Consider the following 19,035-nt stretch of genomic DNA (forward strand, 5'->3'; position numbering starts at 1 on the left):
AGGACAACCCTTGAGAGGCAGGTTCTGTCACAAGTGTTGCATGTGAAGCTGCCAAGTGATGCTGAATTGTTTACAATGGTGGCCCCTGTTGCCAAGTTGCTGTAACAACTGGTCATCATGGTAGTGCACATCAGTCCACAGGATGTGCTGCCATTTCCCTCCTTCACCAGCTTGTGACCCCCTACGTGCGATAGCCGATATTTAGGGCGTTCATATCACGTTTGCAAGAATCCTTGAAGCGGAGCTTTGGGCACCTCACTGGTTGCCTGGCCCTGGCTACCTCACCATACAGAAGCTCCTTGGGTGTGTGACCGTCTTCCATCCTGCGGCCGCGTCTGATCCATCAAAGCTGCGTCTGTTTGATTAGTGTCAACACACTTGGAAGCTCAGCCTTTGAGAGGACTGCCACATTTGTGATTTTGTGCTGTCAGGATATACCCATAATGTGCCACAGACAGCCAAGATGGAAGTTACTGAACTGTAAACCACCCATGTTTCACAGTCATACAGCAAGGAGCTGAGAATACAGGCCTTATAAACCATCAGCTTGGTCCTAAGGGTTAGCTTGGTGTTATCTCATGCGTGTTTTGCAAGTCAGCCAAAGGTGGTAGCTGCTTTCCCTATGCGTGTATTGAGTTCTGCATCAAGGGACAGATTGTCTGTCACCATGGACCCAAGGTAGCAGAATTTGCTAACCACTTCCAGTGAGGTATTATTTAGTGTGATCAGGGGTGGAGATGTAACACCTTGTCCCATGGCCATGGTTTTCCTGATGCTGATAGTCAAGGAGAATAAGTTACAGGCATGGGAGAGACAGTCCATGAGTCTTTGTAGTTTAGTTATGGACAATATATGTATAGCATATATATATGAAGCGTGACCTGAGGGCTGTATGTATCCCAAGACCCAGGGAAGGCCAGGAAATTAGGTCCCATCCGTGCTCAAGTTTCTCAATCTTGGGCCCGCTCCTATTTCTCATCTATATGCTGCCCCTCAGGGACATCAAAAAACATGTCCAGGTTCCATATGTACACTGACATCATCCAGTTCTGCCAGCAGCTCTCTTGACCTTTATTGCCTGATTTGCCACACTACTTGTTCAACACCCAGTACCAGATGAACAAAAATTTCCTCCAATTAAATATTGGGAAGATCTATGCCTTTTATCCCCACCAGAAACTCTGCTCCCTCGCCACATTCCTCACCCTGGCTACTGTGAGGCTAAACCAGATTGCGGAGTCCTTTCTGACCCCGAGCTCAACTTCTTATTCCAAGTCTTCACCATCACCAAGACCACCTACTTCCACCTCCGTAACATCGCCCATCTCTGCATGTGCCTTGGCTCACCTGGTACTGAAGTCCTCATCCATGCTTTGTATCACTAGACTCGATCATTTCAATGCATTCCTGGCCAACCTCCTACCTTGCACCCTCCGTAAACTCAAGCTCAGCTCTGTTGCCTGCATCGTAACTTGAACTAAGTCCCTTTCACCCACACCCTTGTGCTCACTGGCCTACACTGACTCATGGCCCGCAAACTCCTCAATTTTAAAATGTCCATCCTTGTTTTCAAATCCCTACACTGTCTTGGCCCTCCCTATCTCTGGCATCTCCTCCAACCTATAACCCACTAAGATCTCAGTGCCCCTTCAATTCTAGAACCATAGAAAGGTTACGGCACAGAAAGAGGCCATTCAGCCCATTGTGTCTACGCAGGCTGAAAAAACTAGCTGCCCAGTCTAATCCCACCTTCCAGCAGCTGGTCCGTAGCCTTGCAGGTTCCGGCATCTTATACATCTACGATTTTCTTCGCTCCATCATTGGCAGCCATGCCTTCAGTTGCCTAGGCTCCAAGCTTTGGAATTCTCTCCCTAAACCTCTACCTCTCTCTCCTCTAAGATGCTCCTTAAAACCTACTACTTTGACCAAGCATTTGGTCACTTTGCGTGGTTCAGTATGAAACACTTTTTGAGAAATCACTCCTGTGAAGAGCTGTGACACATTTTACTGTGCTAAAAGGTGCTATATAAATGCAAGTTGCTATTTGTTGGTTTATCTTTTTTGACTTTTGTCGGTCTGGAGGTTTAGAAAGGGCTTTTTTTCGCGCTGTTGTACCATTGATGCAGAAAGCCTCAATTAGAACATTGAGAACTGTTGGAGCTCCCATCCACCCTTTGGGCAATGACAGCATCCATTGTGCTGCAACACTGCTTTGCACCATGATTTAATCATATGTCTCTGGCCATGCAAGAATAACCACTTCTGTGAACGATCAGAGGGTTACAATCACAAATGAAACCTAACTGCACAGGAGTCTAATTTCAAGAGAGGAAAGACAGGGTGGAAGTACAAAGTGTTGACAATATTCTGAAAATTTGAGATGGTGGCACTCAAGAGTAAGTTTAATACTTGAAGACTAACTGGATTCCACCCACTGTACACAATTTCCACTGGGGTGGAAGGGGAAGGAGTACAGCAGTTTAGAAATACAAATCAATCTCACCCAGATGTTGTGATATGGATCGGTCTTATTTCCTGGGTCAAAGATAAGACAGTTCCCACCATAGTCCCTCTCTGGCAAGGGGACACCCAGTTTAGGATCAATGAATTTCATGAACTGACGACCATCCTGAACAGTCTGTGGAAACAAAAATCAATCATCAATTAATGCTGCAAAAATGTGTCGGTAAAGGTTATGGATCTGAGATGTGTGATTAAGTGATATTAATATGTGAGCCATTTTATCTGATTGAATACAGCCTGGAGACAAAAGTTGATGCCGTAAAACACAAGCCCATTAAGTATTCAAGCAATAAAGGAATCCTACAGCAAAAATTTATAAATGTTATCTAATAATGTCTCTCTCTCCTTCCTCCAGATTGAACTGGTTACATTGATGCTCCCTTTATACATTTTCCTCCAATTGCACTCTCAGTATCAGCAGTATAAATAACCCAGTTCGCTTGCTGCTGGCGCAGCGAAACCCTCCAGAAATGGGCTTTTCAATCGCCATCTCTAGTCCAAACCCCTGGGGCTGAAAAATAAAAAGTGCCAGCATTTAGGATATATTCTCTGGCTTGAGGTCTGACTATTTGCAGGCTACTTTCAGAAGCCAGCAAGACATTTTTAGCATAACAGATTCTACATATCTATTTGGAAAAGTCACAGATAGAATTCTGCACCATCTGTACACAGATGAGATGCAGTACCACTAAAGTCAAAGCAGGCTTTGTGTTTTCAAGCCCCTTTCCAGGAATTAAGCATACAATCTAGGCTGACATTCTAAACAATACTGGGAGAATGCTGTGGGTGGGTGCTGTCTTATAGATGAGACTTCAAATAGATTTTGCTTGTTCCAGAAAGAATACCTGCTCAAATCGCATTAGCATACAATTCACACCGGTCGTCAAATGTACCCTACAGTATAAATGGGGAAGCTTTGGCAAAAATAGAAACTGACACAACAACTACTTGGATAGGTTGCAGAGTGCTTATATTATTGGACTAGTAATCTAGAGGCCTGTAGTAATGAGTTGGAGACACAAATTCAAATCCCATCATGGCAGCTGGGGAATTTAAATTCAGTTCACTAAATAAATCTGCAATAAAAAGCTAGTATCAATCATGGTAACCATGAAACTACCAGATTCATGGTAGTCATGAATTAAAACACATCTGGTTCACTAATATCCTTTAGGAAGGAAATCTGTGGTCCTTACCTGATTTGGCCTGTATGCAACTCTTAACTGTCCTCTGAAATGGCCTAGCAAGCCACCTCAGTTGTATCAAACTGTTATGAAAAATTCTGAATAAAACTGGGTGGACTAGCCGACATCAAAGTGACAAAGGTACATCCAGCCCAGTCGAGCCTGTAATGTCCTCTTCACTAATATCTGAGGCCTTGTCCCAAAATTGGGAGAGCTGTCTCACAGACTAATCAAGCAACAGCCTGTCATAGTCATCCTCACCAAATCGTACCTTTTGGCCAACATCCCTCCATCACCATCCCCAAATCAACATTCCAGCTAATTTTTTTTGTTGAGCATAGTCTGTTTATTTAAGTGCCTGGATCTTTAAACTCTTTTGTGCAGCCACTTAAAGGGGCCAATTTGCAGGGAAACTTCTGGGTTGCTGCACGGTTGTGCCGCATAGAGTGAACACTGCCCCAGGCCTGTCCAGCCGATGGATCAGAGGTAATGGCACAGGTATAAGGGAATGAGGGAGTGGCCTGGGTGTCCTCAACATTGACTCTGGACCCCTTAAGTTGAATGGCATTAGCTCAAACATGGGCAAGGAAACGTCAGCTGGTGAATCAGTACTTCCCCTTGTTGAATACCACTTGAAAGAAGCACCAAGGGTAGTAAAAGCACAGAATGTTCTCTGGGTTAGATTCATTTTGAGATTAAATTCAAGTTGTCCTACTGTTACATGATCTTTAAATGCAGTAAAAGGCACTTTCACATATACGTGCACACTTAACTATGGCATTCAGCCAGGCCCATTTGTCCTGTACTAGCTTCTAGATAGCCATCAGCAATAGTAGATTTTTTTTTTTTAAAGAACATTACAGCGCGGTACAGGCCCTTCGGCCCTCGATGTTGCGCCGACCTGTTCATTAGCATCGGACTGCTTTCTTGTTCTAATTCATTTTGTTACTTTAAACACCAAACATCAACCGTAACAACCGCAGAATCAGATCTTACGTTACACGATTCATGAGTACTTTGGTAAATCGTACTATACGCGTCTTTATTGAGCTCATGATTCACTATGAGAACTCAGGTACATTATACTCCACAATCCAGTATGACTACTACATGCAGTGGTTCACTCAAAACTCTAAGACCAATTCTATTTTTGATCTCTATATTTCATGCACAGTTTCACTACATGACAATACATCAAAAGGTACATAAAAGTAGCAAACTAACAACATGGAGCCAGTATGCATTTAGCCCATCTCAACCTCTCCTAAATCATTGCTACCAGGGTTATGTGGTCCACTTAAACTCTTCCAATCACTTTATTGCTATTAACAAAGTGACCAGAACATCTCCCAGACCATTAAGACATGGATCAAGGACCTTCAAACATTCTTTCAATTCCTTATCCTTGCCTGAGACCTGTTTTACAAAGCATCCCTGTTCAGCAGAAAGCTGTTTTAACTCATGTGCTGACCTCACAAATGAGGGACACAGGTAGCATAAACCCATATTCCCACAGGCAGTACTACTGTTGACCGAGTCCGGAAGGACATAGCTACCAGGCAGCGCCTGTGGCAGGTGGTTAGAGAATCAAGATAAGGGAAAAACCTACTGACTTTGGCCTCGCTGCAGATGCATCTTTGACAGTTTTGGTAGAAGTGACCACCGCACAGTCCACATAGAGACAAAGTCCTGTTTTTACACTGAGGACATCCTCCAATGTGTTTTGTGACATTGCACTAAATGAGTCAGAACAGATCCAGCAGCTCAAAACTGGGCACTCATAAGGTGCTATGGGCCATCAGCAGCAGAATTGTACCCCACCCCAATGTGTAGCCTCATAGCCCAGCATATCCCTCACTCTACCATTACCATCAAGCCTAGTTCAATGAGGAATGACAAGAGCATGCCAGGAGCAGCAACAAACGTTCAAATATGAGATGCCAACCTGGTGAAGCTACAACACAGAATATGTGCATGCTAAACAGCAAAGGCAGCACACTATAGACAGAGCTAAGCAAGCCCACATCCAATGGATCATATCAAGCTCTGCAGTCCTGCAACATCCAGTCATCAAGAGTGGTGGACAATTAAATAACTAATAGGACTGGAGGCAGCTCCATTAACATCCCAATCCTCAATGATGGGAGAGCCCAGCAATCGAATGCAAAAGACACGGCTGAAACATGTACAACTATTTTCAGGCAGGAGTGGCAAGTGGATGATCCATCTCTGCCTCCTCCTGAGGAGCATTACAGAAGCCAACCTTCAGCCAATTCGATTCACTCCACATGATATCAAGAAACGGCTGAGCACACTGAATACAGCAAAAGATATAGTGTTGAGAACTGTGTTCCAGAACCCCCTGCGCCTCTAGCTAAACTAAACTGTTCCAGTACAGCTACTGCACTGGCATCCATTTCTTTATTTAATGCAGCAAGTGGTTAGGATCTAGATTGCATTGCCCGAGTGTGTGTGGCTTTCGAAAGGGTATTGGATAATTATCTGAAAAGAAAACAATATGCAGGACTACAGGAAAAAGGCAAGTGAGTGGAACTAGTAGAGTTGCTCTTGCAGAGAGCTGGCATGGACACAGCAGGCCGAATGGCTACCTTCTGTGATTCTATGATCTGACAAAGTGGAAAATTGCCCAGGCTATGTACTGTCCAACAAAAGCAGGACAAATCCAATGTGGCTAATTATTACCCCATCAGTCTAAATCACCATCTTCTCAAGGGTAATTAGGGATCAGCAGTAAATGCTGTCTTTGCCAGTGACACCTACATCCCATAAATGAATTTTTAAAAAACTATATGAAGTGGCTTATTCAACCAAAAACCCAGTCAAAATCAACTGAAGTCAATTTTACCTACAGTTTTTTCTTTCAGATGTTGTGACACCAGTAGCACTTTTGCTAGTGGTCTACCTGTGGGCAGGGCTGTTCCCAGGCTGTGGAATAGGTGACTGCATCCAGCATTACACCTGCTAGAATCCATCATCCAGGCAATGAGATGTTCCTCAGCTCCTGCAAGCAGTAGTACATTGAATAGTCCAGTCAAAAACTGAAGTTATACAACACAAAACTTCCAATTCAAACGTTGGTTGAGTTATTGATTCAGGACCAGCCCCTCCCCCCACCAACTGCAGCTCAATCCTCTACCACAATACAAAATTATTCTAAAACAAGGTCTTAGTTTCTTGAGTTAGCAGTAGCCCAGTGATATACAAACAAAGTAGAGCAGCAGCAACAGACATTGGCTCAGATTTGGAAGCCACAATAGCGGCGAATAGTTATCGAGGGTGGGAAGGGAGCTGCAACTGCCAGCATGCACACATGCACTCTTATGCCAACATCTGGAAGTTGGGGTGGTCAAGAATGCCCTCTTTCGAAGCCTCCGATGATGGTCCTGCCGAGTCACTCTTTAAAGCGGGAGGAACCTATAGTTCGTCAATTTGCACTGATTGTCCACAAGTTACATTAATTTTAACCGTTTTTTTAAAGAGCTAATATTAGCAGGTGCAGAGCTTGTTCAGGAGCGGATCCGCCATAAGGAAGGTGCTGGGAGCTGCAATGTTGACGAGTGCAGAAAAACATTCATCCAGGGAGCTATTATAAATTGAAAATCATCCAGAAAGCCTCAATGGTGCTGAGGTGTGAGGCCTATAAAGAAAATTCAAAGAAAGCATTTCTCTTCAACTTGTCAGTGTAAGGAGTTGGGCCAATCCCTCGAAAAAAAATAGCACTATGAGCCTGAAGCAGTATAGCTGGTTTGTTCGGACAGTGATGCATGCAGGGGAATGCAATTTATACTTTCCAAAGTAGTGAATGCAAAATTATCTTCTGTTCATGTTAAAACGCTTAAAGTTAGCCAAGCACATGAACACTGAATGTCACATGACATCCAGCAGCCTCCAAACAAATTAACTTCAGAGACATTGCCTGTCCTGGTTGAAAATGACTGCGTTAGGGCTCATTATAGCTGAAGGTGTATTCAGTTCTGCATCATTTAGTATAATCTGGCTTTCTGAAACACAGAATAAATACAAGAATCCTGAACAAGGCAAAAAATTCAAAGAATATTGGAATGAAATTGTATTCTTTGATGGGACATCTTTGTATCTTAACTTGATGGTATATAATGCACAGAACATTTGAAATATACAGGCTTATGATATTGCCAGCTTGAGCAACACGATCTTATGAGTAGTTCAAATGAGTGAAGCAGAATATGCTCACGAATAGCATCTGTTAACACCATTAAATTATACGTAAAGCAATAGTGGAAGGGATGACAAGCAGAGAGGGCCAATTACTGTAGACTCAATAAAGGATATTGAAACAAAAATAAACAACGCACTTGTGTTTTTCCATTGCCTTCTTTCTGAAAGCACTTTGTGTTAGTGGTGTAATAAAGATTATAAATCCTAGTTTTTGCACATCCTTTCTCTACACATGTTTGAAAAGTGGTGGGGTGGGGAGGGGGGTGGGGAGGAATCTTCTTCTGAATCACTCTGGACAGTTTCAGTGCAGTTCCAGACTAGGAGAGAGAGGGAGGGAGATGCATGTGCTACTAGTGTGAGATGTGGCCTGAATGTATTTTAAGGAAACACCATTGCTCTCTTCTATGATAGCTTAAGTATTTCAAGTTCCAAGGTCCACTATGGACTTGCACCTCCTGCTTAAATCAAGGCAGTTTGTCCAAGATTCTTCCCAGGGTTAGTCACTGGGCAGTCAAAGTTTGCTAATGTATTTAAAAGTTTTAAGAAGTGTTTGAAGTATTTAAAATCATCATAAAGCACTCACCTGCCTTTCAGCTGAAGACTGACCTCTATGGGTTTGCCTTCAGCTTGTGATGCAATTAGGGGGTGTGGCTTCACTCGGAATGCACATTGCTACAAGGCCTCGCTGATCCTTTCATCGGTTAACCATGCTGCAGCATGAGGCTGAAGTTCTTGCTGAAGCCAACAAATGAGATTAAGTTTGCATTTCTCAGTGCTGTCAGAAAATCCAGGTCTTTGAATTGTCATAGCTGTGAATCGGCAGCTGTAGTATTGCTTGCAGAAGGTATCTCAATCAGTGGCATTAAAGTTGTTGCTGATGTCAGCTTTGAGACTCAAATTGGCAAGGCTGCTAATAAGGGACATGTAAATGAGATTGCCCCTAAAGTGAAATACTTTGCCACTTCACCAAAATAATTTGGGGGGGGGGGGGGGGGGGGGGAAACGGGAGGCAGTGTCAGGGTAGTACATTTAGAGTATTCTTCCAACAGTAATTTTCCCTTTTAACAGTAATGCCGGATTAATGTTTATTGTATCATCCTGCTTTATGTCTTGAGCAACTCTGCCCATTTATTTGAAGATCGTGCTGTGGATTCACTGCAAAAAAAAAGGCCGTCTAATAACCTTATAAAATCTTAAGAAAATTAATTGGATATTATAAAAATAACTCTCTCTCTCTCTTATTAAAAAAGATTCTATAGCTGGGCTGATAGACATAGGACAGCATAGGCCTGATAAGATGGAGCCCCGTACCTCTCCAGACAAGTGTCTGGCAAAAGTTTACAAATGGTACCTAGCGTGCGATAAGCCACAAGGTGACTTCAAAGGCAGAGTGATGGGCATGGGAGGGGTTTACTTTTAGTACCTGTCCCTTGGTGATTGGGCAATTGGAATTGAAAAAGTGATCGACATGGGACACTCACCAGCCCTTAGAAATGAAGTGTATAAATAGGTGCTCAGGAGGGAAAGAGTCAGTCTTCTTTGGATTGAAGACAGCTTCCCGAAGTGCAGTCTATGCTGGCTTCTACATAATACTTTGGTTAATTCAAGAAAACCGAGCCCCCCCCCCCCGAGGACCAAAGAGACCACCAACACCTCACCTACATCATCCATTAGGGAGACTGCCAACCCAGTTCTGTCCCATCTTATGATCTGGGATCGGCAATCCGTTCAACCTGTTACAGGTCATATCGCTTTTCTGTCTATTTAGCTTATGCATCTTCATATTTCTGCTGTTTAACAAACTACTTTAAAAACCACCTATGCATTTGACCCCACCCCCACCTTCTTTGGATATCTGTGACTCCTGAGCCTAAATCTTACATCATCCTCTCCAAAAAAGAACCATGTTGAAAAATTAATTTCATTTAACAGCCAGCAGAAATGAGACACACCAACCATCGATTTGGGGTACGTGCAACCCAAGATTCCAGAGGTGAAAGGAGTGCTCTAAACAAGTGCAACCAAACTTATTTTTCCTCGACAATATCTGGCAGATGTGTCATAACTACAGAAACCCAAGTATCTCTGCTTTTGAAAAAGCAAAATGTTAATGCCCATACCTTAGGGTGTAAATTGTGATCAACACCTAATTTAGTTTGTCTACAAACTTCATTGTGGATTCAGTGCAGATGAAAATAGGCCCTTTGCAATTTTCAGCTCGTTTAATCACATAGATTTAAAACCAAAAACAAGTTTAAAAATGTACATGATACAATGACTTCCAAAATGGTGCTGATGTTTTGGCCCATCCAGCAGTAAGCTGAATATATTTGTAAAATGGGTGAATTATTTTAAATTATCAATGTGGTTGACTCTTAACTGCCTTCTGAAATAGTTTAGCAAGCCACTCAGTTGTCAAGGGGAATCAGAGATGCCAGCAATGCCTACATCCAATGAAAGGATAAAAAAAAATTAAAGGTAGCAAACAGTTTTGAACAGCACTGCATATGGTATCATTCTTCCCCATATTCAAAAGCAGTTCGTTCTATCATCTGCTTGTAAGGGTTTAACCAGAGTCAGATTGCAGTGTTCTCTTCATATGGCACGGGACATGTGTGCTTCATTATCTTTTCTACAACAACCTGATGTGTTGTATTTAAACCTTCAACTTGTTGAAATCATAATATTTCACCTGAATACATGTCATGAAGCCACAAGTAGCTGGATAAGGGCAGATCTGTAAATCCCCATTTAAAATTCAGGTCAGCAGGGAATAAGGCTTACCAGAGTAAAACAGTTAACTGTCACGACTAATCTATCCTGGTCATAAAATGATACAGCACAGTAAAGGCCTGCTCAGGTCCGGAAAAAGAACCCAACCCGAACCCGACAGAACCACACCAGACCCAAGTCCGACCCCTTCTGATTTTGCCCCGAGCCAAACCCCAACTCGACCCGACCACACCTTCCAACTCGGAACCTCCAGAAACCTGCAGCGCATGCGCGATGACGTCATAGTGACATCACTCGCTCACTGCGCAGACTCAGTTTCGTCCCGGACTCCCAGTTCAGTTAAGTTTTTTTAATTTCAATACTTACCAGCAGAGCACTTACCATGTGTCCCCGGCCCGACCTGGACTCAGTCCGACTTCAGCCCGAAAGACGGACATGGAAGAGGGGCCCGACCCGACCCGATCCAGACACGTCGTCGGGTCCCGTCGAGTTCAGGTCAGGTAGCAGGCCTCTACAGCACAGTAGGAGGCCATTCTACCCATTGTGTCAGCTTTCTGAAAGAGCTATTCAATTAATCCTACTCCCCTGCCCTTTCCTCATTGCCCTGTTTTTTTTTCCATTTCAATATAACTAATTCCTTTTTGAAAATTACTATTGAATCTGCTTCCATCCCACTTTCAGGCAGTGCATTGCAGATCACAACTTGTAGAAAACAAAATTCTCATCTCCCCCCAGTTCTTTAGTGAAATTATTTTACATCTGTGTCCTCTGATTGCCAACCCTCCTGTCAGTGGAGACATTTTCCCCTATCTACCCTTCATAATCTTGAATATCTCTTAACCTTCTCTGCTCGAAGATGAACGATCTCAGCTTCTCTAGTCTCCCCCACAAAAATGAAATCTCTAATTTCTGGTACCATCCTAATAAATTTTTCTGCACCTTTGCCAAAGGGTAGTAACAGGTAAAGAATAATCGCACGTCTTTCTGCTGTCAAAACAGAGAGTTAGCAAAAGGAAACAGTAGGGTAATCAGCTAACTGGGGTGGCATGGATGAATTACACAATTTTTTAAAATATGCAAAGGCTGAAGTAAAATTGAGATTTGAGATAGCCACAGCACCAACTACTGTAAGCTTTTTATTCTCCCAAATTTATACTTTTTTATAGAAGTTGCCCACTTTAAGATAACCAACACCCTTTGTCAAGGTTATCTTTAATGCTAAATCCACACAGGAACATCACAGGAGCATGACATGAATTCTAATCAAATCTCAATTCAAAAAGCTTGGTTATGTGATGGACAAGAGATATGTTATTTCATTATATTGAAAATGTAAAGACTGCTAATGTGAGCATTTGCACAAGATCACGTTAATTTGTTTCCTGAGCTACTTGAGCACAGGCTGGCCAACTGTAATGTATACATCTGTGATACACATAAATGTGCAGTGTGTCTTTGAGTTCCTTTTGTCCTCTGATGTCTATTACAACAGACAGGTTTACTACATTACAGTGATTATACTTCAAAAGTATTTCATTGACTGTAAAGTGCTCTGGGATATCTTGAGGTTGCAAAAGGCTCTATATAAATGCAAGACTTTCTTTTCTAGAATGGTAACTTTTAATCACTTATAATTCAACAAGCGAGATGAATTAATGCAATGCAAATCACTAGAACACTGTTTCCCAGGTTTACAATCCTTCATATGCTACTGCACCATGTCTTTATTCGGCCACTGGTTATAATTGCTAAATCAAGGAACTCTTGTTCTTCAAACTCACAGTGCTGTTTTGTCCTGGTAATTGTAGAATACTAAAATTTTTTTTACATCATATAATTCAGCCATCAGTCATTTGTGCATATGCCAAATCTGACAGCACTAGCCACTTAAAGAATCCGACAGATAGAGTATAATGTGGGAAAATGTAAAGTTGTTCACTTTGGCAGGAAGAATTTAAAAAAAGCAGAGTATTACTTAAACAGAGAATGACTGCAGCAGTCCAAGGTGCAGAGGGATCTAGGTGTTCTAGTGCATGAGTCACAAAAAGTTAGTATGCAGGTACAGCAAGTCGTAAAGAAGGCTAACGGAATGCTATCCTTTATTATGAGAGGAAATGAAAATAAAAATAAGGATGTTATGCTTCAGTTATACAGGGAATTGGTGAGACCACATCTCGAATACTGTGAGCAGTTTTGGTCTCCTTAATTAAGGAAGGATGTGAATGCACTGTAGGCAGTTCAAAGGAGGTTTACTTGATTGATACCTGGAATGAGTGGGTTGTCTTATGAGGAAAGGTTGGACAGACTGGACTTGCATTCACTGGAGTTTGGAAGAGTGAAGGGAGACTTGATTGAAGTATATAAGATCCTGAACGGTCTTGAAAAGCTGGATGTGGAAACATGTTTCCTCTTGTGGGGGTGTCCAGAACCAGGGGTTGCCCTTTCAGAATAGGGATGAAGAGAAATTTCTTCTCTGAGGGTTGTGAGACTTTGGAACACTCTGCCTCAGAAGATGGTGGAGGCGGGGTCATCAAATAATTTTAAAGCGGGGCTAGATAGATTCTTGTTAGGCAGGGGAAATCAAAGGTTATCCGGGGTAGATGGGAGTGTGGAATTCGAGACACAGATCAGCCATGCTCTTAGTGAATGGTGGAGCAGGCGAGAGGGGCCGAATGGCTTACTTCTGCTCCTTGTTCGTTTGTTCGTATTTATTTAACACTATTCACACATCGTTCTGAATGCCCCAAAGTGCTTTACAGCCAATTAAGTACTTGTGTAGTTATTGTTGTAATGTTCTCCAGTCCTTTCCCCATATTCTTTTCCCTTTTACAAATGTTTATCCAATTTCCTTTTAAAAATATTGTGGATTCTGCTTCCATCATTGTTTCTGGTAGGCCATTCTTGGCCTTACAACCTTCCGAGGGAAAATTAAGTTTCTCCTCACTGTCCCATTATTTCTTTGATGATCTTAAATTTATGCCCATTAGTTAATGTCAAATTAACCAGTGGAAATAGTCCTTCTCAATCTTATCAAATCACTGCACAACTTTGACAGCTTTACCGAATCTCCTTCAACTTAGGGGGGGGGGGGGGAAATCTGTTCACGCAATGCATCCTCTACGCAGACTTACCTCAATTCACTGGGGCAGGCAACACCATGGTTCATGACCTGCGCGTCGTTCTAGAATGATACCAATGAAAAAAAGCCATGGACAGTGTGTCCCATGGCGCTGCCTAACCCCAGGGACTCAACACTAACAAATTTCTCCCTGTAGAATCATACAACACAGAAGGCAGCCATTAGGCCTACTATGCCTGTTTGAAAGAGCTATCGAATTTAGTCACACTCCCCTGCAATTTTCTCACCTTCAAGTATTTATCCAGTTCCCCTTTGAAAGTTACTGCTGAATCTATTTCTGTTGCTCTTTGTAGGGTGTAGGGATATGGTAGCATAGCAGTTATATTATTGGACTAGTAATCCAGAGGCCTGGACTAATAGTCCAGATACACGAGTTCATACCACACCATGGGAGTTGAGAATTTAAATTCAATTAAATAAATATCAGTAATGGTGACAATTGTTCCTTCTAAGCTGCGTGCCTGCGCAGCAGTCCAAAACTTACTCCTCAGGGAACAAACAGGCTGCACAAAAAATGCAGTCCCTTTAAGATGTGCAGCCAAATGGCGAATAGCAACCTTAAAGGGACCACACAGTGCAACAAACGGGCCACGCACAGGAGATTTGAGGGAACATTGAAGATGACTGTGACAGATTGTTGTAGAATCTATGCCAGTCCACTTTAGGGAAGGAAATCTGCTGTCCTTATCTATGCAACTCCAGACCCACAGCAACACTGTTGACTCCCAACAGCCCTCCGAAGCCACACAGTTGCATTCAAGGCAGTGGATCACACCATGAATGCCTCGTGGGCAATTAGGAATGGGCAAAAAATACTGGCCTTGCCAGTTATGCCCACATCCCAGTGCATTCCAAATGATAACTTGCTGCATAAAAAATTTTCTACTCATCTCACCTTTGTATCTTTTGTCAATTACTTTAAAATCACTGTCCTCCAATTACCAACCCTTCTACCACTGGAGACAGTTTCTCCCTATTTACTCAATCAAACTCCTTCAAATTTTTGAACACTTCAATTAAATCACCATTTAACCCTTAAGGAGAACAATCCCAGATTCTCCAGTCTTTTCACATAATTGAAGTTCCACATCCCGGCTACCATTCTAGCATATCTCCCCTGTACCCTTTCCACAGCCTTGATATCCTTCTCAAAGTGTGGTGCCCAGAATTGAACACAGTACTTCAGCTGAAGCCTAACCAGTGATTTATAAATGTTTAGCATAACTTGCTTTTAATTATAAAGCCAACACTCCTGTATGCTTTTTTTCTGAAGAACAGTCCAATTTACTTGTCCTGTCATCTACAAAAGATTATTATAGTTCTCTGCTATAATGAAGAGCGACCGTTTATTTAGCTTTTCCTCAGAACTAAGGCCTCTCATTCAAGATAAATCTTAGTAAAACTCTTGTGCACCTCTCCCATTGCCTTGACATCCACAGACACAAATATTTTAATGTGGCCTAACCACGATTTGTTCAGGTTTTCATTACCTCTTAGCTTTTGTAATCTACATCCCTATTTATAACATCTAAGATACCAGTGGGGGAAAACCTTATAATTCCACTTTTTAAAATATTTGTGTACCTGAAACCTCAAGATTATATTGCTTTGGTCCTTTTAGAGTTTAGCCATTTAACTTAGATGGTCTGTATTCTTTCTCTCAAAATGCATCCCCACACATTTCTCCCTGAAATTTAATCTGACATCCATCTGCTCAACCTATTAACCTATGTGCTCCTGGAGTTGTTTACAGCACTCTTCATAGTAAATTGCTTTCCACATTTTGTATCTGCAAATTTTGATAATTGGCCCCATATACTCCATATTAAGAGCAATGGTACTAATACTGACCCTTGAGAAGACTATTTACTCCTCTCCAGTCTCAAAAAACATTAATCCTTGCTCTGCTTTCTCCTCTAACCAGCTCCCTATAGATACAGCCACAATCCCTTTGGTACTTTATTTTTCTCAACAAGCCCCCATGTGGCAGCTGAGCAAACTGCCTTCCACCAATATGCAACACTTCCTCATTTCCGTTACCAATACAGTCCACTATTTTCGCAAGTGACTTAAATTTTATGAGACAACTCACCTTTTATGAATCCATGCCGCTATCCATAATTAACTTTCATCGCCCTAGGTAAGTAATAATTTTATCCTGCATCACTACAGACTCTAGAAACTTAGCCACTACTGTTAAGACTAGGCTAAACAGATATCTGATCATCACATTGCTATCTGCACACAAACTGGTTGCCACAATTCTGACATTGCAACAGTAACTACACTTCAAAAGTATGCCATTGGCATAGTTCATGGAAGGCACTATATAAATGCAAGTCTTTCTTTTTAGGCTATTGGAATGAAGGGCTAGAAATAAATTTCTCTAGGTATCTTTAAATTATATTTGTGGTGGATAGTTATGGAATAAAAAGGGTTCTTTGATCCAATTGAGCTGGGTCATTATGGTGAGAAGGCAAATGAGAGGGTGAGAGGTGAAGATGATGATTGCAACTCATTTTTGCAACCCTTCTCCACATTGTTCAAAGAATAGCCATTTTGTCATTAAAGCAGGGTATGTTTAAATATTCCTGTAGGGAATCTATCCGTCTCCCTGATCTCTGACCGAGGATAAACCACTAATCAAAACCTTAGTGCCCTATGTGAACCTCAGCTGAGCTTCAGACTTCATATCCTCTCCATCAGAGACTGCTTACTTCCACCTCCGTAATGTCATCCTTACCCGCCCCACCTCAGTTCATCTACTGCTGAAACACTCATCCATGCCTTTGTTACCCCTGGATTCAACTATTCTAACGCTGTCTTGACTGGCCTCCCATATTCTGCTCTCCATAAGCTTGAGTTCATCCAAAACCCTGCTGTCCGTTATCTTAACTTGCACTAAGTCCTGTTCACTCGTTAGCCCTGTACTTGCGGACCTGTATTGCCTCCTGGACAGAAAATACCTCGATCTTAAAGTTCTCATCCTAGTTTGCAAATCCCTATCTCTAACCTCCTCCAGCTCTACAACCCTGAGAGATCTTTGCGCTCCTCCAATTCTGGCCTTTTGTGGCAGCTTCGATTTTCTTTCCTCCATCTTTGATGACTGTGCCTTCAGCTGCCTAGGTCCAAAGCTATGAAATTCCCTCTCTAAACCTCTCTGCCTCTCTCCTCCTTTAAGACACTCCTTAAAATCTACCTCTGACCATGCTTTTGGTCACCTGGTCAAATCAATAAAGCTAACAATGTTAAGTTAGGTCGACAAATCAATGTACAAATCTGAGGTGGTTCTGCTGAAACTGTAACATGCTCTGCTAAGAGTACTGCTTAGTTCTAGTCACAGAAACATCTAAGTCCCTAGAGACAATGCAGAGAACAGTCATAAGGCTTGATATCTTATGCCACTGAATATTACTTATAGGATAGCCTAGGAAAACTCAGACTAGCCAACCTTAAAAGAATGACAGTGGCCTTATAAAAGTAAATGAAATATCATGAGTATAAAAGATACTACATGGAACAGCAAGGATAAATCCAAAGCAGAACTTTAACTTAAACCTCAGCTGTAAGACATGGTGACATAGGTACAAAATGGTAATAGGCAAGGTTAGGAGAGGAGTCAGGAAGCAGTTCAAGCAGGTTGATGGCTTGGAATGGCCTTTTGGGAAAGGTAATAAAGGCAAAAACTCTTCAATGACTTCAGATAGTGTTGGATGCCATGAGGAGGAAGAGGAGCAGAATGCTAGGGTCTCTAGGGAAGAATGAGTTAAACTGGGGGACTTGCCTCCCCTACATGCATTTATCTTTGTGACCATAAGTATGCCATGTTCTTTGTGCTTGTGTTTTGACTCTGATGGAGAATCTTGACAGATCTGTCACAAAATACTGAGCATAAGTTTAAGTTATTATAAATTAAGTAGAACTGGGGAGTTAGGGTGAGAGATGAAGGCAACAACATTTACCCATTTGTTCATATCCATGCAGATTTCTCAGACACTACACATGTAGCTGTGAAGAACACACTTGTGGCTCTGATGCACCACAAACACAGAAGTTGAATAGTGAATTTTGCAGCTGACCCAAAGCTGTTGGCCCAGTTTTCTTCTGCTCTCTCTTGAAGGCACTGAATCATGCTAGATGTGCTTGTGATACAACCCAGAATTAACCCTTCTAAACTAACTCTCAATTAACCTAGTGTCAATTTGGAGGAACCACTAAGAAGTTATTAGTAGCAGAAAAAATGTCCCCCATCAAATCTCAATGCTACCAATGGGATTAAGATATTGCTGCATCAAATAATTATCAGGCTATATTGGGAATCAAGCTTTGAAATTCACCACTATATTAATGGTCAAGCTGCTTTCAAGAGCAATTTTTGATTCCAAATTGATTTACAGACGCCAGTTAATCAGGTTTTATTAACAGATTTTACTTCATAACAATTACTTATTTAACTTAACACAGTTGAAATAGGAAATCATTTGTAGAATGTTACACTCCTCTCTGGCAAGATCTAGACCTATAACTCCTGGTACAAAGGTCAATCCAGCCACCAGTTCCAGCTCAGTAAATTGCTTTGAAGAACCAGGGCTCTTCAGTACCATGCCATAATCAATTGGTCAACTCAACATGAATCATAAGGTTATCCTTCATTACAATGCACTATTCATCAGTCTTCTAAATAACCAACTCAATCCCAAAGCAGATTCTGCTTAATTTAGAAATAAAAATGAGAAATGCTGGAACCACTCAGCAGGTATGGCAGCATCTGTGGAAAGAGAAGCAGAGTTAACGTTTCGGGTCAATGACCCTTCTTCGGAACTGACCCGAAACGTTAACTCTGCTTCTCTTTCCACAGATGCTGCCAGACTGCTGAGCGGTTCCAGCATTTCTTGTTTATATTTCAGATTTCCAGCATCCGCAGTATTTTGCTTTTATTCTGCTTAATTTAGATTTGATTTAAAAAACTGCAAACGTTGGAGAAATCAGTCAATAAACAAAAATACTGAGATGAAAAAGGGTGAAGGGTGCACCAGTAAAATAGGTAAAGCTTTACAAAGCATTCTATGTGAATTAATACTCACGGTAAAGAATGATGGCAGTGGGAACACAACACTCGCCTCCTTTCCAGTGTCCAATATCAACACTCAGGTCAGATGCAGCACAAATGACCAGATATAAAGTGACAATACATTTAAATGCAAATACTTGCTCCACTAAACCAAGGTAGCACATAGG

General features: G+C 41.8%; 1 protein-coding gene across 1 annotated transcript in view; it reads right to left on the reverse strand.

The window, feature by feature from the left end:
• ptdss2 (phosphatidylserine synthase 2) overlaps positions 1 to 19,035 on the reverse strand; it is a 146,034-nt gene that overhangs the window by 85,154 nt on the left and 41,845 nt on the right. The window contains exon 5 of the mRNA XM_068045989.1: positions 2,504 to 2,638. Within this exon, the coding sequence (XP_067902090.1) occupies positions 2,504 to 2,638 (135 nt within the window). The remainder of the gene's footprint in view (positions 1 to 2,503; positions 2,639 to 19,035) is intronic.

This window comes from Heterodontus francisci, chromosome 14 (assembly GCF_036365525.1).
Source record: "Heterodontus francisci isolate sHetFra1 chromosome 14, sHetFra1.hap1, whole genome shotgun sequence".
NCBI lineage: Eukaryota > Metazoa > Chordata > Chondrichthyes > Heterodontiformes > Heterodontidae > Heterodontus > Heterodontus francisci.